Genomic DNA, 25,745 nt, shown 5'->3' with positions numbered 1-25,745 from the left:
ATGACAAGGAATGAAAAATGAGTCCCATCCCCCTCTCCACCTCCCTCCCTATCCCTCCCCCCCACACACCACCCTTCTGATTTTAGAGGTTTTATGTCTGGTGGAACAAACATACAGTCTGGTTGTATGTTTGCGTGTATATCACAATCACGCTCAACTAGTCCTGAAGGAATTTGCAAAAAGGGTCTGTATTGGGGTTTTCTTAGAGTAACACCTATAATGTAGGCGGCAGGCACACAATGAATGAATGAATGAATTTAAAAGACTAAACTGAAGTTCTGTAATCTAATAAGGCCAATAGGAGAAATCCTACACCAACTATTTGCAGTGTGCAGTACCCATAAGTGCGACAAAAACGAAGACCCGGGCTCGAAAGTCGCAGGAAAGGGGCTTCTCAGTCACTTTCTGTCAAATGTACAACTAGGAAGCGGACAATAAAGTTTATTTGAGCGTCGACGTGCCGCGCTGTGGCCCCACCTCCCCCGCCGGGGCTGTGATTGGTGGAAAGTCGCCGGCATCCGCCGTTCCTAGGCCGCGATTGGCGCAGACCGCCGTCATTTGCGGACGTCCCGGCGCCCGCCCGCCCTCTTTCTCCGCGCGTCCGCCGGTGCCTTCGCAGCCCTCTCCTGCTCGCCTCGACTCTCCGGGCCGAAAGCCGGGGGACCAGAGCGAGAAGCGGGGCCATGTTCCGACGCAAGCTGACAGCTCTCGACTATCACAACCCTGCGGGCTTCAACTGCAAAGGTGAGGCAGCGGCGGCCCCGGACCGGCCGCATTTCCTTCAGCCGCCGGCGGCTGCTCTTGGTAGCGTCCCGACCCGGACTCCCTCAGCCGGACCCTCTGAGGCCTTGTCTCGGTCGGGGCTCCCCGGATCCTTTCCCGGGCCGTCAAGTAGCCGCTGCTGTCGGGCGAGCCTGGGCGGCACGCACTTCTTTGTGGTGCTTGCGACTTGCTGAACTCCAGCCTCCCCCTCAGCCACCCGCTCTGAGCACTTTGGAAGGAAGGTGTTGGCGCCCTCACTCGCCCTTCAGCACCACCTCTTTCGCAAAGGGAGCGGTAATCAGAAGTGAATGGCGGGTGTGGGTCCCGTGGAACTGCAAATACAGAGGCGTTGGGAATTGTGCAGCATTGATATTTTGGTTTCGTTTCTTGGCGGGGGGTGGGGCGGGGGGGAGGTGTCGCACATTTAGCTGAGCTCAGGGCCTCTCCCTAACACCGTGCTGGGGGATCGCTCCTGTGATGCTCAGGGAACCATATGGGATGCCGAGGAACCAACCGGTCCTGGTTAGCCTTGTGCGGGGCAAGCGCCCTCTCCCCTCTGTACTTTCTCAGATCCCAGCATTAACATTTTCTTTTGTTTTGGTGTGTGTGTGTGTGTGTGTGTGTGTGTGTGTGTGTGACTTTTTGTTGGGGGGTAGGTGTGTGTGTGAATTTTTGTTGGGTAGTAGGGGTGTGTGTAGTGAATTTTTATTGGGGTGTGTGTGAATTTTTTGTTGAGGGTGTGTGTGTGTGTGTGAATGAATGAACTTTCATTGGGGAGTAGGGGTGTGTGTGTGAATTTTTGTTGGGGGTTGACACCCACCCAGTCATGCTGGCCTCAGGGCTTCGGGGGTCTCTCCTGGTGGTGCTCAGGGACCATCATGGTGCTGGGGATTGAACCTAGGTCTACCCTGTGCAGGCAAGTAAGTGTGCTTACCCTCTACTGCCTTCTCCAGACAGCTCTGATTTAGTACATTTCAAAGAAAGTTAAAGTTGCCGATCAATGTTACCCACCACTACAATGTATTTCTTCCCTGGTTCTAGGTCTGTTAGACCTGGTCACCAATACCTTTAAAAGGGGTCACATTTGCAGAGCCGCACCCCAGCCTCCCTTTAAGTTTTAAAATAACCCCAAGGTGTTTTAAGGCTTGAATTTCAAATAGAAGATTTCTGTGCAGTTCCAAGTGTCTTGATGGCCTGCAGAAACGTATTCGTTTATAGACTCTTGGTTTTTCTGTTTTGCTGTTTGTTTAACAAAAAATGGACCAGGGGCACCAGAGCTGAGATCAGAATCTGGGATCTTTGAGTCCAAATTTTCTCATTTCTAAAGTGGTATGTTACTGCAGAAAGGAGTACTGATAAAACTCCTCCACTTTCTCTTTAGTGCACATAAAATGTAGTAACACCAAATAGTAGCATCTGTTTTGTTATCCAGTTTTTTTTTACTGTTACTTTAGCTTTAAGTGGGGGACAAGACACATTGGGCCCCAACTTACTCTGCTCTGGTACTACTCTCAGCTGAGTGCTCCCCACCTGGTAGCTTACAGAGGTGCTCTGAGGACCCTTCTGTGCTGGTTATCATACCCAGAGTACCTGCAGGCAAAGCCCTCTACTGTGGTGAGCTAGCTTCCTGGCCTAACTTAGCTTTGAAGTTAACATGGTCCTATATCCCTCATCCCAAAGCAGTAGAAATAACACATTGTTTATTTATTTTATCTATCTTTAAAGCCTTATTGCTTATTCCCATTTTGTAACAGACTCTGAAGCACAGAAAATTCAAGTTCCTACTATCATTAAACATCTGGACCTAGAATTTGAATTCAGGCTAGCATATGAACAAAATTTCTTTTTTTTTCCATTTTTCATTTTGCTCGACTGACTTTTGCCTCTGAATTATAGCACTCGACCAGTTGTAACCGGAGGCATATGGGGAAAAGGGTTTTTTTTCCTCTCTAAAGTTTTAGATATCAGCTTGTTAACAATTGAGTGTATGCTAATTCTTTGCACATAATGCTTTTTTATTATGTTTAACATGTTTGAAGTACTTACCTTATTGATACGTACAGATTTCTTTACTTTTCCCCCTTTCTCCTTCCCATTTCTCAGGTGGCCTGAGTTTAATTAATAGTGTCTTGCTGATTTGTCTTTGTTCAAGTTTATTTCCTTATATTATATATGTAGGTGAAATCATTTAATTTTTTTTGCTCTGCAGTGTAGGTGACTGCTCCTAGCACAGTGTGCTGGGAACCTTTGAGGTGCCAAGGATCTCAAGTTCTGCATGCAGAGCATGCGTTCCAGCTCTTTAAGCTCTCTCTCAATGCTCTGATTGCTGCTTTCAGTGTGGCCATTCTCACAGTCGTAAGGAGGTATCTCGTCATCTGAGTTCCCTTCTGCTGTGGTAACAGTTTTCCTATGGGTCATCTGTGCGTCCACTTTGAAGAATATTAAAATCTGCCTTTAGTACAGTGGTGACAGCATTTGCCTTCTACCCAGCTGACCCAGGTTTGATCTGTGGCATCCCTTAATGTCTTCTGAGCACCGCCAGGAGTAATTCCTGAGTACAGAACCAGGAGTAACCCTAAGCATCGCTGGATGTGGCCCTCATCCTTGGCACCTCAAAGGTTCTCAGCGTACTGTCCTGGGAGCAGCCACCTACACTGCAGAGCAAAAAAAAAAAAATCAAATGACTTCACCTACAGATATAAAGGAAATAAAATCTAAATAAATAAAATTTGCCCCCTTTTTTTTTTTTGGTGCCACACTCAGGGTTTACCCCAGGCTCTGTTCTCAGGGATCAAGCACAGGTTAGCTATATGTAAGGCAAATATCAAGCACAGGTTAGCTGTATGTAAGGCAAGTGTCTTTATCTGCTATACTTACCTTTTTAGCCTGTTGTTTAAATTGGACTGGACTGGATTTTTATCTTCTGTTGTATGAATTCCTTATGCCTTGGTTTTATGTCTTTATCTTTTTTACATTTAGTTGGCTTGTTGTTTTGGGTTTATTAGTAGTAGTAGTAGTAGTAGTCGTAGTAGTAGTAGTAGTAGTGAAACACCATGAGGTACAGTTGTAGACTTACAAATTTTCGTGCTTGGGTTTCAGTTATACTGTCTTTTTTTTTTTTTAATTTGGAGTTATACCCAGCAGTGCTCAGGACTTATTCCTGGGTCTGTATTCAGGAGTCACTCCTAGGTATGTTCAGGGGACCATCTGTTGTGCTGGGGATCAAACTCAGGTTGGCCCCATGCAAGGCAAGGACCTTGCCTGCTGTACTATCTCTCCAGCCCTTTCTTTTCATTTTTGAACAGAACATTTTTAGTTTGTCAATTCAGTCTGCCCTGAACTCCTACTTAGAACAGTTCAATTAATTATTTTGATAAATTCCATGAAACAGTTTGTGAAAGAGAAAGTGTTTTTCTAATGCTTTTAGTGATTTATATAATATTTTTGATGCAGATGAAACAGAATTTAGAAACTTTATTGTTTGGCTTGAAGACCAGAAGATCAGACACTACAAGATTGAAGACAGAGGTAATTTAAGAAACATCCACAGCAGCGAGTGGCCCAAGTTCTTTGAAAAGGTAAAGTGTTAAAAAGTGAAGAAAAAATAACTTGAAATGACTTTGGACTTTGTTAATACCTGATGATGCCTTGGGGGATCATATGGGGCCGGGGGGGGGGGGGGGGGGAGGGGTCTCTGTGTGAGCCATAAATTTTAGCACCCTGAGCATATCCCTGGCCCAAAAATTACTTTGGTCCCAGATCTAAGTGCATAATCAGTGACAGTATTAACTTCTCCAGTCTTCAGTCTTCTCATGTACAAGATTAGGAAGTTCAGAATCCCCAGCTAGACCCTGGACATAACATAATTTTTAAAAAGCCTGATTGAAACGCCTTTTTTATAAGATGGTATGCTTCAATGTTGTCCCCCCCATTGGACTCATAATTTCATAACAAATTTAGTAATAAAAGTGTTGTGATTAAAATTTATTTCACGTCTCTTTAACTTGACGATTTTTTGATTTTCTTGACTTTATAGTAATAATGAGACTGAATTTTTTTTCCCCCTTACAGTATCTCCGAGACGTTAACTGTCCTTTCAAGATTCAAGATCGACAGGAAGCAATTGACTGGCTTCTTGGCTTAGCGGTTAGACTTGAGTATGGAGATAATGGTATGTTTTGTGGGGAATGTTTATTTTAAAGAGACAAGGGAAGGAAGGAGGAGAGTATAACTGTAGGGAACGTACCAGTATGTATTTCCAATTTCATTTCCGGGTTATTCTTGTGAGTTTTATATGTTTCTCATCTCCTTTTTCAGCATCTATTTTAAAATGTGTTTTTGTTTGTTTGCAACCCTCTGTCATTGTTCCACATTCCCTTCCTCCTTCCCTTTACCCCATTTGTGTACTGCTTCAACTTTGATTGCTTAGGTACAGGAATAATAATTGCCATGTGATTATGTATCCCTTATATCTCTTAATCAAGTACAATTATTTCTCAGTAATAGGTGATCTTTCTGAACAAATGATAGACTGAGTTTGTTTCTGAAATATAGTTTTCCATATTGAAAACTGGTAACTGAATTTTATTTGAAACAGTAGTTGAAATTATATTTGAATTATAATTAATTATGTTAATGATTATAAATTCTAATGCTATCAAAAATACTAAGTCTGAACTAGAAAACTTAAATCACAATAGACTTTTGAAGGGCGTAAGTAGTAAAACTGTCGCTTTCTAGTCAGAGGCATCATTGTTCTTTTGTGGTTATACTTTAATATGTTGCTCTTAATTTGACATTTTTATTCTTTTTGTTTGTTTTGGACCAAACCTATGTTACTCAGGTCTTACTCCTGGCTCTGTGCTCAGAGATAACTTTTGGCAGGGCTCATAGTGGTGCCAGGGATAGAACTCCTACTGGGCCACATGCAATGAAGCTCCCTATCCACTGTGCTATCTTTCTGGTCCACTATATTTTTATTCTTACTTGATGAGCCATTATGAATTTTTAAAATTTGTGCTTTGACTTTTTTTAAACCTCTTGCTTTCTTACCCATTGAAGTGATTAAAATCTGACTTTAAAAAATTTTCTTGACATAATTTCAAATTTATGGAGAAGTTAAATAATGCTATAAAGAGTTGTCATATACCCAGGCTGCAAATGTTGATGTTTTACTTCACTTAACCTCACCCTCACATATATTTACAGAAAAAAGTCAGTTGCTCTAGGGAGTGGAACGTATCAAAACAGTGGGCAAACCATTGATTCCAGACACAAAAATGCCAGGGAGGAAGAGGAATGGAGGGGGGGAGGTGAAACGAGACAGTCTGGAGGTAACATAGGGCCAAAGCTTACAGCTCCTGAACTCATCTGGTAAAGAGGTGAGGTTCTGTACTTATCCAAACCACTAGACCAAATACTGCTCTAAGCAGTGGACCCAAACTAAAATAGAAATTAAAAATTATATTCTCAAATAATTTGGCAGGGGACAGTTGTGGGCCACACCTGGAGGTGCCAGGGACCACTTCTAGCTCTGCACTCAGGGATCATTTCTGGTAGTGTTCAACAGACTATTTAATGCTTGGCATACCGTGCCTGCGCTTTCTACAAGCAAAGTAGCACTGTAGCACTGCCCTCCCATTGTTCATCGATTTGCTGGAGCCGGCACCAGTAACGTCTCCATTGTGAGACTTGTTACTGTTTTTGGTATATTGAATATACCACGGGGAGCTTGCCAGGCTCTGCCATGCGGGTGGGATACTCTAGTGCGGGCGAGATACTCTCGGTAGCTTGCCGGGCTCTCCAAGAGGAAGAAAGAATCGAACCCAGGTTGGCATTGTGCAAGGCAAACACTGTGCTGGAGTGATAGCAAAGCGGCTAGGACATTTACATGCAAAGTATATTCTCCAGTCCACTAATCTGCCTCTCTGGCCCACCCACCTATGAACACTTTACTGTACATTTCTTAAAAAAATGATGAAGAGGCCTGAGCACTGGGTTGTGCACTTGTATGGCTGACCCAGGTTTGGTTTTCAGCACCCTTGAACACTACTGGGTGTAAGTGTCCTCCCTTTGCCCCCTAAAACAAGGAGGAAAGTAAATAAAACCAAAAATTTATGTAGGGCAAGTAAAAGTAAAGTAAAGGCCCTCCCGTTGATCATCGATTTGCTCGAGCGGGCCCAGTAACGTCTCCATTGGAGACTTTGTTGTTACTGTGTCTGGCATATCGAATACTCTCAGTAGCTTGCCGGGCTCTCCAAGAGGGGCGGAGGAATCGAACTCGGGTCAGCCATGTTGGCTGTGTGCAAGGCAAACGCCCTACCGCTGGCCGGCGGGCCGGGCGGGGACGCGCTCTGCTGTCTGGCAGTTCATGAGCCAAGTGTAGGGCAAGTAGTAGCACAAATGTCTGGGGTGCATGCTTTGCATGCAGAAAGCCTACGTTTAATCCCTGGCTCTGCGTCATTCCCAGAGCACTGAGATGGGAGTAGCTTCTGACTGTTAGATATGTATCGTCCCCCCAAACTTAAATAATAGCCAACTTGGAATTATCAAAACCAGAAAATAAACTTTAATTCAGTATTATTGTAATCACCAGTTGTTTCAGTGAGTTCTTTGTAGCAAAAAGTGGGGAAACAGGGCAAAGCAATCCTGGATCTTGTATTGCATTCAGTTGTTATATTTCTTTGTCTCCAGTAACCTGGAACTTAGTCTGTGTTTCATGACCCTGTCATTTGTTTTGTAGCATCTCCTCAGTTTTGATTTGTTTTTGACTCATGAGTACATTCAGGAATTTTGTACTTGTGTTAGAAATAACATAGATTCTAGGATTCTTATAAGTGCATCATTTCAGGAAGTGTATGCTAGTGATATTTTCATCCTGTTGCTGGTTATATTATGCTTACCTGAATTAATTTCTCCACTTACAAGATTATTATTTCTCCTTTACAAGAAGTATGATGCAATGGGGAGATTTTAAGGTGATACCAATAATGCTTTTTTGCTCTTAAGATTTTCCCCTAAGCATCTGGTGCCAAAAGGTGTTTTTCTAATACCATCATTTCTTCACATTAGCATGAGGAACTTCCACTTCTCCAATGTATGTTTTTGTTTATTTTTGTTTCTGTTTTGAGGCTACTCCTGGCTGTGCTTATGGTTGGCAGGTGGGGATGGGGGTAGATCCATTTGTTGCCAGACCTCAAACCTAAGTCTCCTCATGCAAAGCTTACAGGCAACCCCTTGATTCTCTCTCCACTCTTATAATGTATGTTTAAGTCACTATAGCTTCAGACTCTCATACTCATTGGATTATAATCTTTTTTGTTGTGTATTTTGTTTATGCTGTTTCACATGTGACTAGTAGAAGGTTCTTTAAACTGATTCTGTCCTATCTTAATGTTTTTGCTTTCCCTCTTTATTTCTGTATTGTACAGACAGTAGCTAAAAATGTCATTTGGGATGTTAAGTTTATGAAATATTTTTGTGAGGACTTATAAAATATTAAAGTACTTTTAAGTGAAAATAGTAAAAGCTGCTTTTGGAATTTAGCATTTCACATCTCTGTAAAATAGTTTAGGTATATATCACTGTCACTGTCCTCCCATTGTTCATCGATTTGCTCAAGCGGGCCCAGTAACATTGTGAGACTTGTTGTTACTGTATTTGGCATTTCGAATACCTCACAGGTAGCTTGTCAGGCTTTGCCTTGCATGTGAGATACTCTCTGTAGCTTGCCAGGCTCTCGAAGAGGGGAAGAGGAATCAAACTTGGGTCGACTGGGTCGGCCACGTGCAAGGCAAACGCCATATTTGCTGTGCTATTGCTCTAGCCTAGTTTAGGTATATATATATGTTAGTATATTTGAATTGTTGATTTTTTTTTTTTTTTGGAGAAAGCAGGGTTTTGGGATTTGCATTTAAATATTTGGGTTGAATTGGTTAGTGAGTTTGTATTTAATTTAACTTGCCTTCCCATTTTTCTACCCCTACCACTTTTCATAGTAGACTGTAAAAGCAGACTTTTCTCCTAAAATTTAGTGTAAGGCAATAGCATAGTAGCACTCCCCTCCCATTGTTCATTGATTTGCTCGAGCGGGCCCAGTAACATCTCCATTGTGAGACTTGTTACTGTGTTAGGCATATTGAATACATCACGGGTATCTTGCCAGGCTTTGCCGTGCGGGCGAGATACTCTTGGTAGCTTGCCGTGCCAGGCTTTGCCATGCAGGCGAGATACTCTCGGTAGCTTGCCCGGCTCTCCGAGAGGGCCGGAGGAATTGAACTCGGGTCGGCCACGTTGACTGTGTGCAAGGCAAACGCCGTAACCGCTGTGCTATTGCTCCAGCCCATGTAAGGTAGTAGTTGGAATAAATGTATTTTAGGAATGTAGCAAAGAGATTCTTTAGTCATGTAGTCCAATAATCATTTTAGCTTAACTGTATAATCACTGATTAATCACCTGCTGATTTTTTTTTTTAATTCAGTCACCATGGGTAGGGAGTTTGGTTTGCATGCGGCTGACAGCCGACCCGAGTTTGATTCCTCTACCCCTCTTGGAGAGTCTGGCATGCTACTGAGAGGACCTCGCCCATGTGGCAAAGCCTGGCAAGCTACCTGTGAGGTATTCCATATGCCAAAAACAGTAACAAGTCTCACAATGGAAACATTACTGGACCCACTCAAGCAAATTGATGAACTAGGGCAGGACAGTGCAGTGCAGTGCAGTGCAGTGCAGTGCAGTGCAGTGCGGTGCAATGAGATAAACAATTACAAAGTTGTTCGTGATTGAGTTTCAGTCTGCAATGTACCAACACCTTACTTTCATCATTGTACATTTTCCTTCACCAGTATCCCCAGTTTCCCTTACCAAACCTGCTAAAGCAGCATTCCTGGAAGCATGCCCTTCCTCCCCTCTTACTTGCAATACTGTTACTGAAAGTGTGTCATGCATATCACTTTACCTCCTTTCAGTACTCAGTTCTGTCCATCATTCCCAACTATCATAGTCATAGTGGTCTCTTTGTCTCATTGACCAGTCTTCCTGGCCCTTGTTTCTACTGTCTTTGGATATTACTCATGTATTATGTTTAGGCTGCTAAGTTTTTTCAATAGTAAAAGTACATTTTGTTTGGGGCAGTTGTCTTATGCAAAAGTTTAGTAAGTAATTAGTTTTGATTGGGGCAGTTGTCTCCTGCTTAAATTTAATAAGTAATCTTTTGTTTTACTGTAAGTTGCAGTTATATATAAAGGTAAAGGTAAAGGTAAAGGCCCTCCCGTTGATCGTCGATTTGCTCGAGCGGGCCCAGTAACGTCTCCATTGGAGACTTTGTTGTTACTGTGTCTGGCATATCGAATACTCTCGGTAGCTTGCCGGGCTCTCCGAGAGGGGCGGAGGAATCGAACTCGGGCAGTTATATATAGTATTTTTAACTTATTTTTACAGCGGAAAAATACAAAGACTCAGTTCCTGATAATACAAGAAATGCTGACAATTCAGCTAAAAATGCAGAACCATTGATCAATTTGGATGGTGAGTTTTTAATGCATGTAAATTAATCAAATTCATTGTTTCTTAAATGCTTTTTTTTATTTTAGAATTAAATCTGGGTTTACCAGATTTCAGAACGTATTCTCCCTTTTGAAAGTATGAAGGTTCTAATTATAACAGAATGTTAAATATTCTTTGGTATATTGTAACCTATAATTTGTGAGTTATCTTTAAAAATTAATAAGCTGCTTGGGCATTGTAGAACTGCTGCTTCAGGAAAAGATTTTGGGAAAACCATCCATTGTAGAATGCTATATATTAATAGCTTTGGGGGAATATGTTAATTAAAAGTGCTGCATAAATAAGCCTTCCAAAAATAAAAGTTACAAAACAAACCTAATGTGAGTTAATGTACGCATATTGATCTTCCCAGATTGATTAAAAACTTAACTTTTAAACATTCTGTACTAGAGGTATCAAAAGAAGTACTGGAGGACCTTGGCACTTTGGTGGTGGTAGAGTACTTAACTTGACTACTATAAATGGTAACACTGTTGTAACCATGTTTCCTAAACTGTAAGAAGTAAATTATTTTTAAAATGCAAGCAATGCAAGTTAAAAACTGATGTTTTTACTGGAGGACTAAAAATATTAGAGTCTACATATTTGCAAGTGTGTGTGTGTATAAATGTATATACATATAGTTTTTGCAGAGCTGAAACTTTCTGTTTTTATCTTTTATAGTAACTAATCCTGATTTTAAGGCTGGTGTTATGGCTTTGGCAAATCTACTTCAGATTCAGCGTCATGATGATTACCTGGTAATGCTTAAGGTCAGCATCATATTCTTATTCATTTTGTTTTTGTTTTTCGGTTGCACCCAGTAATACTCAGAATTGCTACAGGAACTCAGCATTCAGGGATGACTTCTGATGTTTCTCAGGGAGCTATGTAAATGCTAGGGATTGAACCTAGACATCCTCCCTGCCTAGCATGTGTTTTTCAGCCCTTTGAGCTTTTGTTCAGACCCAGTTTTTTATATTCATGAAGGAATATTGGTTATAAAGGAGCAAATCGCATGATTTCACTTTTTAAATTGTCTAATAAGTCATAGTGCGTAAAGTTTACTATGTTTCTTAGCACTGATAAATTTCTTGCATAGATTATCTCAGCCATACTCCAATCCCAGAGATAAATTTATATACTATCAAAAAATTGGGACAAGTTATCACTTGAAAATGATAGAGCCAGGATTTTAATTTAGTACTTTGACCTTGTCATTGAGTCTTTTCCTTTATCACTCTGCTTCCATTGTATTTTTAAAAGATTTTATCTGAATTCATTAGTATCTATTTTAAAAATGCCTCCGTATGATGAATTTAGTCAAAAGTATATAGGTTAGAATCTCTGAGGTATGAAAAGCCCCTTCTCCAGATATACCACTTCATACCTTTACTTCAGGAAACCCGGTGGTCTGAATGAGATTTTTTTATATTTTATGGGCTTTTTGTTTGAGGAGTTGTTGGGGGAGGGGAGGTGTTCCACACCTGGCCATGCTCAGGGTTTACTCAAGGCTCTGCACTCACAAATTACTCCTGTTACTCCTGGCAGTGCATGGGGGACCATATGGGATGCCGGGGATCAAACCCCGGTTGGCTGAGTGCAAGGCAAACACCTACCAGTTGTACTATGGCTCTGGCCCCAGAATGAGATCTCTTATGTTTTTTTTTGTTTTGGTCAGTGCCTGGTGGTACACAAGCTACTCTTGTCGCAGTGCTTATGGATTGCTCCTGGTGATGTTTGAGGCAGCACATGGTACCAGGGATTGAACTCAGGGTCTCCTGTATGAAAAGCTTGTGTTCCAGCCCTTTGAGCTGTCTTCTGGGCAGAGGTGTCTCAATTCTAAGAGAAAATTATATTTGTGAGGGGTTGGGGTGTCAGCATGACACTTAAGATACCAGAGGCTCGAGGCAGAGATACTATACTGAGTGAGGTACTTGTCTTGCCCCAGGAAATCTGAGTTTGAGCCCTTGGCCCTTCAGTGCCCCAAGCTCTGCCAGGCGTGATCTCTGAATGCAGAGCTAGGAGTAAGTCCTGAGCACTGCTGAATGTGCTCCAAACCCTCTCTCCCCTCCTCCGTTCTACCCCCCATACCCCCAAAACAGTCTTTCAAGCTATTTTAGAATTGTATTAAATGGTAGTTCACAAGGAGACTCTTCTTATTCCTAGGTTTTAACTTTCTCCTGAATTTGAATGTTAGCTCAGGTTTTCTCAACTCAGATTGGATTCCAAAACAATTATTTTAAGTGAAATTTAGCTTTTTTGAAGCTTGTTCCTAGCACAGGCTATTATATAAATTGCTTTGGAACAGTATGCACTGGTCATGTCAGTTTTAATCATAAACTGAGGGGAGAAGCAGACACATTGGCATAGCATATTTGCAGTTCATTCCTCACATATTTGAAACTCAGTGTGAAAAATTATAAATTTGAATGTATCCAAAACTTATATGTAGTTTCAGTCGTACTTTGATCTTTGGCTTATGTTAGAAGCATTCAAATAATACCTGATCCCCTTAAAATTATCTTCATAGGTTTGACAGATTTAAGAATCAGTGTATTAATTTTGTCATATGGACTGTTCAGTATGTTCAGATTGGCTTAATTCTTTTCAGATATAGTATTTGGTTTTGTATTATTGAAAAGAATCATTTTTCACAATTTCACGCCTGCCCATTGTAATTGTCATCTACTAACTAAAATTTTGTTTCATTTTGTGTTTTCATCTAGTTGTGCTGGAGTGAGGTGGGGCATTAGGGTCACATACCCAGCAGTTCTCAGGAGGTCATGGAGAGCTGATGTGCATCTTAGACATGTGCTCCTGACCCATTTTTATTATTACTGTATTACTGTCATTCCATTGTTCATCTAGTTTCTCAAGTGGGCGCCAATAATGTCTCCATTCGTCCTAGTCCTGAGATTTTAGCAGCCTCTCTTTACTCATCCTTACCAGCCATGCCGCATTGGAGGCTCTTTCAGGGTCAAGGGAATGAGACCCATTGTTGTTACTGGTTTTGGCATTTTGAATACGCCACAGGTAGCTTGCCAGGCTCTGCCTTGCAGGTAGGATACTCTTGATAGCTTGCTGGGTTCTCCGAGAGGGAGAACTAGACTATAAGAGGCAATTTTTATTGTAATGGAAAGAATTAAGGACTGTATGGCACGCTACTCTTTTTGTCAAAAAGTCTGCATGCTTCAGTATATGTTGTAATAGAGATCTTGTAAGTATACACAAGAACCTGGCAACATTGACTTTCTACAGGGATGGATAGAAAGAAGATATGCTTTTACTACATATATATTTATATATATGTATTTAAAAATTCTCCTGACCCTGAAAGACCCTCGAATGTGGCACTTTTTAAAATCTCAGGGCTAGGATGAAGGAGGCGTTACTAGGGCCTAGGGCCTGCTCCAGGCAATCTATGAACAACAGGATGACAGTGATACAGTATTTAAAAATATTTTTAAGCATACACAATGTGTTTTGCAAATTGAAAACAATTGTATCATTCCAAGTTAAAGTGAAAAGTTTGAAGTAGTGGTTTTTTCTTGTTTGTTTTGTTTTTTGATGGGGAAATTGTTTTTCAGGTCCATCAAACTGGAGCTGTTATTCTGTAGACTTAGAAGAAAAGAGAACAGCAGCCAACAAAAAATAAAAACACTGTTTTTGGTTTCTTAGGCAATTCGCATTTTGGTCCAGGAGCGCCTGACACAGGATGCAGTTGCTAAAGCAAATCAAACAAAAGAGGTATGTATTATATCTAAATTATTAAGGCTTATTCTGGTGGTATTGATAAGAGTTTAAATTCTGCACTTTATCTACTTAATATTACCATACTTCGTTAGAAAAATTCAGTGGGAAGAAAGTTGTTTTTGTTTCATTGTTGTTCAGGGGATCAAACCCATGCCCTTGTGCTTAAACATGCTTGCTACGGCTTGGCTACATCTTGACCTCAAGAATACTTTTGTGGAGTCGATTTGGTCTTTGCATATTCTATCAATTGCTTTGTCATTTTTGGGTGAGAAATAAACTTTATCTGAACTTTCAAGAAAGTCACCCCAGTCTACCAGTATATGCCATTTGCATGTTCCCAGTTTATTTTATACTGGATTGTTTTGAATAATTTCTAGAAACAAAGGACATTCTTTCTGTTACTGTTTTTCTTTTTTTTAGCCTAAATCCTGTTCCCAGGCTTTTCTTTCTTCAGAGAAATCTCCGAGTTGATCAGTAGTTGAGCTCAGGCAGTCTGATTTTGAGAGTGTACCTCTAGTGTATGGTGGGGCCAGGTATGGAGGATCTATATATATATATATATATATATATATATATATATATAACTGCTGGTTGATTGGCCAGGTGAAGAGGATGGGGTTAAAACTAACAGTTTTAGGGTATAGCTGGAGCTAGAATGATAGTACAGCAGTAGGGCATTTGCCTTGCACATAGGTGACCCAGGTTTGATCCCTGGCTTCCCGTTTGGTTCCCTGAGCACTGCTAGGAGTGACCCTGAGTGTAAAGCCAAGAAAGCATTGAGCACCACTGGGTGTGCCCCCACTGCCTCACCAAATAAAAGATTCAAACTCATTTTTCAGTTCTGCTTTGTGAACTGAGGAAACTGTACAACTATAGCTCTCATTCTTAATTCTGGGATATTTTTAGATTATGACCCTAAAGTCTCATTGACCTTGGAATAGTGCAGAGAATATTTTTGAGTTAGTAGCAGTTGCTATAGGTGCCTATTGATGCGTCCTTCTGCTGTAAAGATACCATGAAGGTCTCTGGCACAACCCTTGTTCTGATCTCCCCTCCATGTCTGCAGTGTCTTGTCCTCTAACCTTAGTGAGGCCACTGTAGCTCTTACTGAAAGACACTTTTTTAAAAAAGCTCATTTTGGCTTATTATATATAAATTAGACTGTTGAAAATTGAGTTAAATATCAGCTTGTTTCACCCACACTAGAGTAAATTGTTCTAGCATAATAAAATAATTCATTCAGCAAAATTATGTCTTTTGTTTGGGGTACATAGCTAGATCTTTGTATGTGAAGTAAAAATTAGTTTTCAGTCCTCCAATTAAATTTTTGTTTTATCTCAAAAGCTATATTGGAGAATATTGTTTCAGTTGAATGTTCTTGTTTGTAGCCATTCTTTGTCAGAGTTAGTTATTCCTTGGTGGTCTATTGGCAAACAAAGGGAAGATAGAGCCTCTGATGCCAGTAATATAGTACAGTGCATTTTTCTTCTATTTTGCTCACTCTGTTTTCACACTCAGTTGTTTATATATTTAATAGTTATTTTAAGGAAGATTGAGTTGAAGTATATTTTTATTAATTAGGGTCAGAGATACAGTATAGTGGCAAAGGTGGTTGCTATACATAGTTGACCTAGTTTGATTTCTGGCATTGCATATGGTCCCCAAGCATTGCTAATAGTGATTTCTGAGCATCACTGAGTGTGGGTCCCCAGTATCCTGATTTCCCCTCTACAACTCCACCAAAAAGAAAAAAAGATTAGTATGTTAAGAATTGAATAGTGAGTTTTGTTTATAAAGTTGAAAGTACAGTGTTTTTCTCTCTCTTTCTCCCTCTTTCCCCTACACATCTGGTTGTGGTGGTCACACAAAGCTGTGGAGAGCATTTTCTGTTGTGGTTCTGAGCAGAGACCCCAGGATCACATTGCATGTGGGTGGCAATGCACAGGGCGTAAACTTGCAGCCTTGTGCTTGTTAGGAAGGTGCTTTTTGCACTGAGCTGTCTCCTAGTTATAGTGTTTCTCATGGTAGTGAGAAAATAATACACTATAGTAGTAGACTGCCTGTTGTCATTTTTATTGGGTAGTTATAAATTCCGTATGGTTTGGCTTTATCATAGTTATCATCCCTAAAGGTCTCTGCATAGGCACTGACTGGTTAAATGGTTTAGATTAATTTTCTTTAAAGTTATTTGGAAATAATTTTTAAAAATATTTAGATAATCTGCTAAAAATTCTGACTGAAAGAATTATATATCAGAAATAAATATGTATTCAGAAACAAACTAGTTTGAAGAAAGTGGTCTTAAAGTAGTAAGTACTTGCCCTGTTCACTATAGCTAAAATGGGATGAGAATATCCTACTGAATCCTCCTCCTTTCTTAGCAGTTGTAACAGCACTGCTGAGAAAAGGCGCTCCATCAGCCTGTGGAGTGGCACTGGTCTGTCAACCAGCAGTTCAAGACTACTGGTTTATATTTTATGCATTGTCTAAGGACTGGGTAGGTTATAGAACTATTGGGTATAGAGCCATTCTTTCCTAATTGATTATAGTAAGCTTAGTTATAAATTAGTTTAAGAAAAAAGTTCAGTCCCTTTTCACTATAGCTAAAAAAGTTACCAAGACAGTATAACAGTAGCGCTTCACGAGAAAAAAATTTGAAAATTGTTTTCCTTCAATAGAATAATTTTGCCATCTTTTTAATATCCCACAGGGACTGCCTGTTGCATTAGACAAGCATATTCTTGGTTTTGACACAGGAGGTAAGTGATTTTAATTAGTTTTTTTTTAATTTTTTAAATAAAGTAGCTCACAATATTTGATTACAAATATTCAAACACCAATCTCACCACCATATTTTCTGGTGTTTCCATCCCAAATCCCAATCCCTGTCCCAAGGCAGAAACAAAATAATACGATATTTCCCTCTAAGGTTGTTTGCCTCCTAGTTTGAGTCCCATCAAATGTGGTGCAGTACTCTTAGAGTATGGATAGTGTGTGTCCTGTGAAGTGTCGAGAGGTCCAGAAAAAGGTTCACTCATGAGTGAGGCTCAGCCCGAGCGTGTGGAGAGCACCTGTGAGCATGGCGGAGGTCGAATTCTGGAGATTTTCAGTTGCTGGGACTGGGTCCCTTGGGGCGGGGAGGATGTCTCAGAGGTCTCATCCACCCCCTTCTCCTCTTCCCTGGGGTACCCCGAGAGAATCAGACTGGTGCAGGGTCCAGCGGCGTGGTTCTGGTGCACGTTATGTTATGCTCCCGGGAGAGAGGGACATGAGATCTGGATGGCGGCCATGACGAGATTATCTGGCACCAGCCAGGGGTGGTTTATGGGTGTTTCTGCTGAGTTACCTGAGACTAGGGGATTGGATTAGTTCTATTTTAGGGACTTTGTAAATATTTTTTGAAAATAAGTGACTAAATGGTTTTGAATATAGAAATCATTAATACAGTGTTTCTTATAAAACAGATGCAGTTCTTAATGAAGCTGCTCAAATTCTGCGATTGCTGCATATAGAAGAGCTCAGAGAGCTACAGACAAAAATTAATGAAGCCATAGTAGCTGTCCAGGCCATTATTGCTGATCCAAAGACAGACCACAGACTGGGCAAAGTTGGAAGATGAACATTTTTAGGATTTTAGCTTCTCACCTCCTTAGTACCATTGGAACCGTGTACACTATGGCATGTATTTGGAAATCAAATGTCACATTTTCAAGGGTGGAAGCCCAGAAAATTGACAGTGTTCTAGAGATTTGCCATCATTACTTTTTATTTAATAAAGTTGGAAAAAGTGAAATTTTTTTTTGATTATGTGTTGCACATCTATATGTGTAATCTTCTTCCTCTTTTGTGGTTAAAGGTATGTCACCTCCTGCGCAACGCTATCATAAAGGCAATAATAAAGATCACTTAGGAAAATGTAAAATATTTTATTGGAGTACTCTAAAATTTGAGAACTGTTACACCTTTGGTATTTGTAAATATACTGTCTGTGGGTAATGCTATAAAAGAGACTTAAGAGATCAGAAAAAAATAAATTGAAATATTCTAGCACCTTTTAATATAAATACAAATGCACTGATGCAGAGGTAAAAGAAAAATCTTAGAACTTTGTTGGGAGATAGTAAATAAGATGGTTCTTCCCTTTGTCACTATGATTTTTAGGATTGCATATCAGTACTGATTATACATGCTTTAATGTTTTGACCAGAAAGAATCCACAGCAAAAGCCAGATTTAGGGTCTTAACATATTCTACTTGGTTCTTGGTTGAATGAATTTTACGTTTTAAATATAAGTGCAATAATTGTTACCTTTTTAAAACTTGTGATAACATTTGTTTTAAAAAATACAGTAGTAAAGATTGAGGTATAAACTTTTCACAAAATATACTTAGTCTTTTTGCACTAAAAATGAATCCATCTTCTATGTCCAGGAACTTCAAATGGCTGCTTCCCTTTTTCAGTTCACCTGTTTATAATGTTCTTTAGGGTACAAACTTCAAGTCCTTTACAATGCCATATCTACTTCTGTCCTGTGAAGGGAAGATGGAGGGAGAAAAAAGTAGGTGAATATATAACCAAGTTGTAATAAGCCAGTCCTTTAAAGAGAAAATACACTAATGGGTTAACTTTTTGTGTCTAGTTAGGTAAATTCAGAATTTACTGATTATTAACTTTTTCAGCTCAAAATGGGAGTGACAAATGCCAATGTCAGTGGCACCAGCTGTTGTCTGGGGCCAGGACAGTTACTACATATGGTCTCCTTATTCTACTCATCCAAAGGAATCGCTGTAGCATGCCAATTTACCTGCTGGGCAGAAGGGTTGGACAAGAGTTATCTCGTAGAGATGAGTTCGCTGCTCTGGGAGATACTCCTCACTAAATCGGCCACTGGTTCTATTTATTGCTATGATACCGTCCCTGTAATAAAGAATTCATGAGATTTGAAGTTGGATAAGAAAAAGTCAGTTTCAACACAGGAAGAATTTCAGCCAGCCTGCTAGAATACATTTTTTTAAATTAATTTACTCAAATGAGTTTTGGCTTACTTAGATTCAGATTGTATCAGTGGTTCTCAAAATGGTCCTTAGACTAGAATACTTAGAAACTTGGTGGAAATGCTAAGTCTTGGGGCATAGTAAATCAGATTTTGAAAGGGAGTGCCTTTTTACTAGCCCTCGGGTTGATTCTGATGCCATGCTATAATCTGAGAAACCTGGAACAAATCAGTGTTCTCAACCCCCACTGCACATAGAGATTGCTTAAGGACCTATTAAAATACTGATACTTTGGGGTGGAGAGAGAGTACAGCTGGAAGGGCATTTGCTTTGCATGTTCGATCCCTTGTACACGTATGGTGCCTTGAACACAGCCAGGTGTGGCCCGAAATCCAAGTAAGTAAGATACTGATGTCTGGGGTCTCTTGCCAGAGCAATTCCTAGAAACGAGGTAGAAGGCCTTAGACTTTTTTTTTCCAGTGTTTGGGAGAACTAGTTTTAATTGCAGTGCTTTTTATTCTCCCAGGTGGTAAATAGTATGTCCACAATGTCAATGTTTTGGGTTTTCTTTAATCCTATACCTAATGATACATCTCACTGTACCATCTAAGTGGGAAGTCCTTTATTCTTAGATTCTATGCAGATGCATTTATCCTTTTGGACAATTTGAGTACCATAGCCTTTTGCCATCTTTAAGCTCCACATGAGCAATTCTGTTTACTTTGGGGTGGGGTGGGGTGGGGTGGGTGGTAGATGAGGTTGCAGGGGTGGGGGAACATTATAATAGTACAATTTTAAAAGTGATGCATGAAAGGTGTTACCTACTAATAATCATGAAACTTCAGTAGGACTTAAGGAAGTCCCATAATGATACTGGGTAGAACAAGGGGGTCCCCCAGGAGCATGCCTTTCCTGCTTGTGTATTGTTATGCTCCTCACCTCCTCCAGTCCGTGAGGTAGAAGTGATCTTCATAGCTGACGATGCTGAAAGGGTAGTTGAGGTTGTTATTGATGATTCTTCGTCCAGATCCATCAGGCTGTGCACATTCTAGAGTAATGGTTCCTTTGAAAACATCCGAAGAAAAATGAAATTTTTTGATACCATGAAAATATAAAAATATAGCTGCCAAATAAAATGACTGTAGGTAGATCTCAAAGGAAACAAAGGTAGAATAGGAACTAACAGTATTTTATTCCCTTTGGCATTGTAAAAATTAAAACAAATTTCCTGTTCTATTACCAGTCTTCAGTTTATTTAATAGTATTTTAATCTTTAAGAGAATAAACATTTTATAAGGATTGGATTTACAGACATCTAACTAAGTTTCTCTCAAAGTTGAGCCCTAGAAAATTTGTTACACATAATTGGTATAGTTTCAAGTTGTTGTAAACATTATATCTGGATAAATACTTGACCCTTGTAAGGAATATAGAATCGCCAAGATACTGTTGAACTAAAATCCTTAATTAAAAATAAAACAAAAAACCAATAGGGCCAGGGATATAGCTCAACGGCCTAGTGTACATGCATGCATCAATGCAGAGCTGAACTTGATGTCCCGCAGGGTCTTCCAAACACTGAAAGTAGCCCCTGGGAGCCCACAAAACCCTTTTATTTTCTAGGTAGCAGTGAAAAGCAAAATTATAACTCATATTTTTCATTATAAGGAAAGCAGTCTCGAAAATTTTGTAACAGCTTCAGTGAAGAATTTCCAAATTCCACATTTTTCATAGAACTCTTTTAAATTTGAATACTTTTTAAAAAACTATTACTTAAAGGTACACAGAACTGTTTTGGACAACTATTAGAGACCCATCTGTATAATAGTTCCTTTTAGATAATAATCTCTAAAATGGCCTTTTTCATATTCTTACACAACTAGAGATATAGGAGTCCCATTTTGCTAAGAATAATAATAATAAAAAAATCATCATAGAAGTAGATAAGCTATATCTTAGCAACCCAATACCATCCTAACATCATTTCCCTAAGAACTCTTTCAGCATAGTAGCACACTGGCTACTAAAGTAATATTGGGGGGGAAATGCCCTGTTATCCCATTGTATTAGTTCCAACAGCGCATATATTTCTTTAACTTAGAATCTATTGAGTTTTCATGTCAGGGGAGAGGCAAGTTATACTTAATGAGTTGGACACACAACCTCCTCTCTGAAGTATTCTTTAAAAGTTTACAGAACACATGGGCTGTGCAGCTGCAATTTTATTCAAGCCAAAGGGTATATATGAGATTTGGTTTTGTTGAAAAATAGTGATCAGGCCTACTGTAATAAAATATTCTGTGTTTGTATTGCATTAGTAATGTTACCTGCATCCGCCCAGCAGAGCTGTCTGTTGACATGGTCAAAGGTTAAAGCATTGGGTAGTGCAAGATATTGATTCACCAGAATTCTTCTATCTTTTCCATCTAAAGTAGACATCTCAATTTTAGGAGCTTCTCGGTTCCAGTCTGTCCAGTACAAGTTGCTGTGGAGATAAATAGAATAGAAAAAGATCTACCTTCTTCAGTGTGTTGAACTCAAGGTTCAGAACCAACTTAGATGCTTTTCACTAAATATCTGAGTCAAACCCTGCTAAAAATGAGAAAACACTGACCAATTTATATGCCCCAGTTGGTAACCATAACAATACGGACAGAGAACATTTTTGCTACATTGAAAATGAGGGTAGGGATCTGAGAATTAGTTCAGGTGCTTGCCTTATCTATAATGGGTTAAGGTGCTTACCTTATCTGCAGCTAACCCTAGTTCAACTGAGCAATCCCCAGCACTACTAATGTGATCTACAATTTTTTTTGAAAGGAAAGAAAATGAATGCAGAGAAAAAAAGTGTCTTTTGTTTGCTTGCTTTAAGTGTTGAGGGAGGTCAGCCCTTCTGAGACTTCAATACTGTAACTTCCCCAATGTGCTGAAGGAGACCTATTTAATTCCAGTTCATTACCTCAGACATGCCCTGCCTAATCATCTGAATTCAAGTAGACCCTAGTCCCTAGATAGAGTCTTTCTGCATTCTCTACTATCACTTCACACCCATTAATGATTTTGTTTACTTATTAGTTTGCCGTTTTCATTCATCCTAGCAGGTTGAATAAGAGGTTGCCTTTGCATACAACACTGCCTGACACCTATGAGTCTTTAGTAAACTTGTGAACAAAGAGTGAAACAAAGAGTTTTCTCTCTTGCCTGCTCCTTCCCAACTACATTTAAATTCCAAGGACAAGGACATCAAGTTCGTCTGTCTTCACAAGGAATGGGTCGGTTAGGAAAGCCCCACTAACCCTTGAATCGGATCCAGAGTGATGGCCCGAGGATTCACTAGGTTCTTGTGAAAGAGGATCTTACGCTCGGAGCCATCCAGCCGGGCAGTCTCTATCTTATCCAAGACACTATCCGTGTAGTACATCCTTCTGTGGTATACATCAAGGGCAAGTCCTTCAGGGCTGATCACACCTGAGAAGCAAAGGCAGAACTGAAGCAGTTACAGCATAAAGGTAAACCCAAACCAAAGGATGTTCTGTGTTTGAAAAGTTAAAAAAAAACTAAGAATCTCGAAGTTGCAAGAATTAAGTTAACAGAGAATGGCAGACAATTGTTAGCTCTTCTGCCACCCCAAGTTTTATCTAGATTCACAAGCTCACCCACTTAATGGCACCAGCATCCACAGTGCCAGGAGAGGTTGCATAAGCTGTGGCCACTCTTTTTTTCCCCCCCTTTTTGGGTCACACCCGGCGATGCACAGGGGTTACTCCTAGCTCATGCACTCAGGAATTACTCCTGGCGGTGCTTGGGGGACCATATGGGATGCTGGGAATTGAACCTGGAGGGCACGTGCAAGGCAAACACCCTATCCACTGTGCTAACACTCTAGCCCCAGCTGTGGCCACTCGTGATTTCTTAACTGAGCCTTTTCTCACGAGAGCCCTGTTTCTCCTGAGAAAGGCCCTATTATAAACAACCTCATTCCTTATGTATGTTACTTACAGAAGGGCTGGTCTCTTGTACATTACAGCACAAAACTTCGCAAATAGGAGACACATGGCATAAAGAGGGAAAATAGCTTGGGTTCAGTTAAAAAGTGAAACTCAGAAGTGCCTCTTGGGCAAAGGTGCTGACCTGAATCAATAACAACCTCACGTTCTGCCCCTGGTTCCAGTTTAATGCGGTTAATGGTACGTGCAGAAACGTCTGTCCAGTACACCATCTTCTCTCGGCAGTCATAGTCAATCCCCACAGCGATGGAGCCCTTCATGGACCAGAATAGAGAAACGGAAGTTAGGACTTTCCTCAGTGTGTGCTCAGCTGACTGCTACAAGCAGCCCTGCTGGATTCTCAGGCACAGCTGGGTAGCATGGTTAGATAAGGAGAGTGACAACCTGGGTCAAAACTAGGGTAGGCTCTTTACTAGGAAGTTTAACTTGAGTACTTAACTCCTTTCTGTGCCAAATTTCCACATTTGCAAATGAAGATAACACCTACTTAATATAGATGTTATGAAAATCAATACTATAAATGCTCATAAAGGACCCTAATCAATACTTGCTATACATTAAACCCTTAATCAGTAGAGCCCGGCAAGCTACCGAGAGTATTCGATATGCCAGACACAGTAACAACAAAGTCTCCAATGGAGATGTTACTGGACCCGCTCGAGCAAATCGACGATCAACAGGAGGGCCTTTACCTTTACCTTACCTTTTTTTTTTTTTTAGGGCCATACCCAGTGGTGCTCAAGAGTTTATTCCTGACTGTGCACTCAGGGACACTTATGGTGATGCTTGGGGACTGTGGAGTGATAGGAATCAAGCCCAGGTTGGCTGCATGCAAGGCTAAGGCCCTGTCCACTGTACTGTTTCTCTGGCACCAGTATTATTACTGGCGGTAGAAAAACAGATTTCATGAAAAAAAAAAAAATCAGCCCCTTCAGTGATTGGAGGCTAAACACTGGACCTCTGCAGAGTCAGCTCTTAATAGTTCACTAGGCCAAAACTGACTCCTTTCAAAAGCTATTAGCACTTTTTGAAAGTCCTTTCTACATTTTACGAGCATTTTACAGCAAAACCTGCTCTCACCCTGTGACTATGGCGGAATCTTTCCATTCCTGCCATTACTCATGCCACAGTCTCTACAGAGCAAACGTGCGGTGATTCTAGCATGTAAATAAAGTCTGTAATCAGATAAGTTTAAGGTACTGGGGGGAGGGGGAGAATGACAATGTCTCGAGCAGAGGAAGCACTCCCTTCCTTAGGAACAATAAAAGAGTCCTTAGGAAGGCTGAGTCTGTCATAATCCCTTCCCAAGCACAGTAATTGTTTCAAGTGATTTCCAACTCAGATAGATGCCTGCTCTGAGTCCAGCAGATGTGTGAAGGCCAACATCTACGGCCGTCTGCTATCCCTGAAGTCATGCCAGCTCCTTCTTGCCTAATGCAGCCTCCCAGGGCTGTCTTGACTTAGGATTTTAGAAGAGGAGTCAGCATAACACTTGACCAAGCGGACTTGGCTTCTGTGAGAAAGGGACTGTTTATATGGGGCCATATGAAGGTCAAATACATTTTTATTTGAATATTAAAAACTGTCTTAGGGGGCTGGAGAGATAGAACAGCAGGCAAGACACTTTCCTTGCTTCAACCCCAGGTTCAATCCCTGGCATGCCATATGATCACCCCCCCCCCCCCAGAGATCCCTGAGCACAGCCAAATGTGGAAGCAGGATTGCATCATCAGCTGGGCATCCATTAACCAAGGAGTTGTGGAACCCATTAATCTATGAAATATCTTTAGTGTTTTGGAGCGATAGCACGGCGGTAGGGCGTTTGCCTTGCACGCAGCCAACATGGCTGACCCGAGTTCGATTCCTCCGCCCCTCTCGGAGAGCCCGGCAAGCTACCGAGAGTATCTCGCCCGCACGGCAGAGCCTGGCAAGCTCCCCGTGACGTATTCGATATGCCAAACACAGTAACAACAAAATCTCCAATGGAGACGTTACTGGGCCTGCTCGAGCAAATCGATGATCAATGGGAGGGCCTTTACTTTACCTTTACTTAAAGAAAAAAAAAGTGCCATTTTTTAAAGTAAATTTCCACTCTGTCCCTAAGCCTATATTCCATTTTCTCTCTCAGTTCTGTCACTATAACAAAGCCCACCTACTCTTGCAGTTTTAGAAGTGCAATGACACTGTCAGACTTGACAGCAGATGGTTAGTTTGAGGTGATACTTTATTCATTTCTGCCTCTTCTAGAGCAAAACAGCATGCTAGAGTATGTTAAAACATAGCTTTTGTTCTCTGTTTCTATAAACTTGGGAGCTTGATGAAGAGTTAGTTCACAGGACAGTAAGTTCTCACCATCATCTACAGCTTCTCAGAAACTAAGCAAAACAACTTAAAAAGCCTTTGAATAAATGTCATGTCACCAAGGATAGGTCAGTATTGGGTGTCCCCACCCTCCCGCCCCACAACAGACTAGAATGATATTAAACTAAAGTACACAATTATTCTAAGTGTCAGTGTCTTTCTGGGGAACTTCCTTCTCTTTTCTCCATTTCCAAGATGAAATTCCTCCTCCAAAATGAAGTAGTGAAAGAGATCTCAGCTGCTGGCTCCAGTAGTCAGCATTCTTTATGGCAGGCTCAGACCACTCCTCCCTTGCCATCACACTAGTCCCAAATTTTTATT

The 25,745-nt window shown here is 40.6% G+C and overlaps 2 protein-coding genes across 2 annotated transcripts in view; one reads left to right on the top strand and one right to left on the bottom strand.

The window, feature by feature from the left end:
• Positions 1 to 582: 582 nt before the first annotated feature.
• Positions 583 to 17,859, top strand: RTRAF (RNA transcription, translation and transport factor). Its single transcript, XM_056133608.1, has 8 exons — positions 583 to 744; positions 4,216 to 4,340; positions 4,834 to 4,933; positions 10,201 to 10,287; positions 10,990 to 11,078; positions 13,987 to 14,055; positions 16,772 to 16,820; positions 17,526 to 17,859. Exons 1-8 carry the CDS (start codon positions 684 to 686, stop codon positions 17,678 to 17,680), a joined length of 735 nt encoding a protein of 244 aa, XP_055989583.1. The 5' UTR covers positions 583 to 683; the 3' UTR covers positions 17,681 to 17,859.
• Positions 17,860 to 17,971: 112 nt separating this feature from the next.
• The window catches only part of NID2 (nidogen 2), a 73,580-nt gene continuing 65,806 nt past the window's right edge, over positions 17,972 to 25,745 (bottom strand). Inside the window, exons 16-21 of the mRNA XM_056133609.1 lie at positions 23,188 to 23,317; positions 22,353 to 22,524; positions 21,384 to 21,541; positions 19,996 to 20,119; positions 18,867 to 18,979; positions 17,972 to 18,586 (exon numbers count right to left, since the gene is read on the bottom strand). Of these exons, the coding sequence (XP_055989584.1) occupies positions 18,567 to 18,586; positions 18,867 to 18,979; positions 19,996 to 20,119; positions 21,384 to 21,541; positions 22,353 to 22,524; positions 23,188 to 23,317 (717 nt within the window). The 3' untranslated portion in view covers positions 17,972 to 18,566. The remainder of the gene's footprint in view (positions 18,587 to 18,866; positions 18,980 to 19,995; positions 20,120 to 21,383; positions 21,542 to 22,352; positions 22,525 to 23,187; positions 23,318 to 25,745) is intronic.

Source organism: Sorex fumeus, unplaced genomic scaffold (genome assembly GCF_029834395.1).
Source record: "Sorex fumeus unplaced genomic scaffold, SorFum_2.1 ptg000098l, whole genome shotgun sequence".
NCBI lineage: Eukaryota > Metazoa > Chordata > Mammalia > Eulipotyphla > Soricidae > Sorex > Sorex fumeus.
Note: the sequence above shows the minus strand (reverse complement) of the source record. Positions and strands in the feature narration are given on the sequence as shown.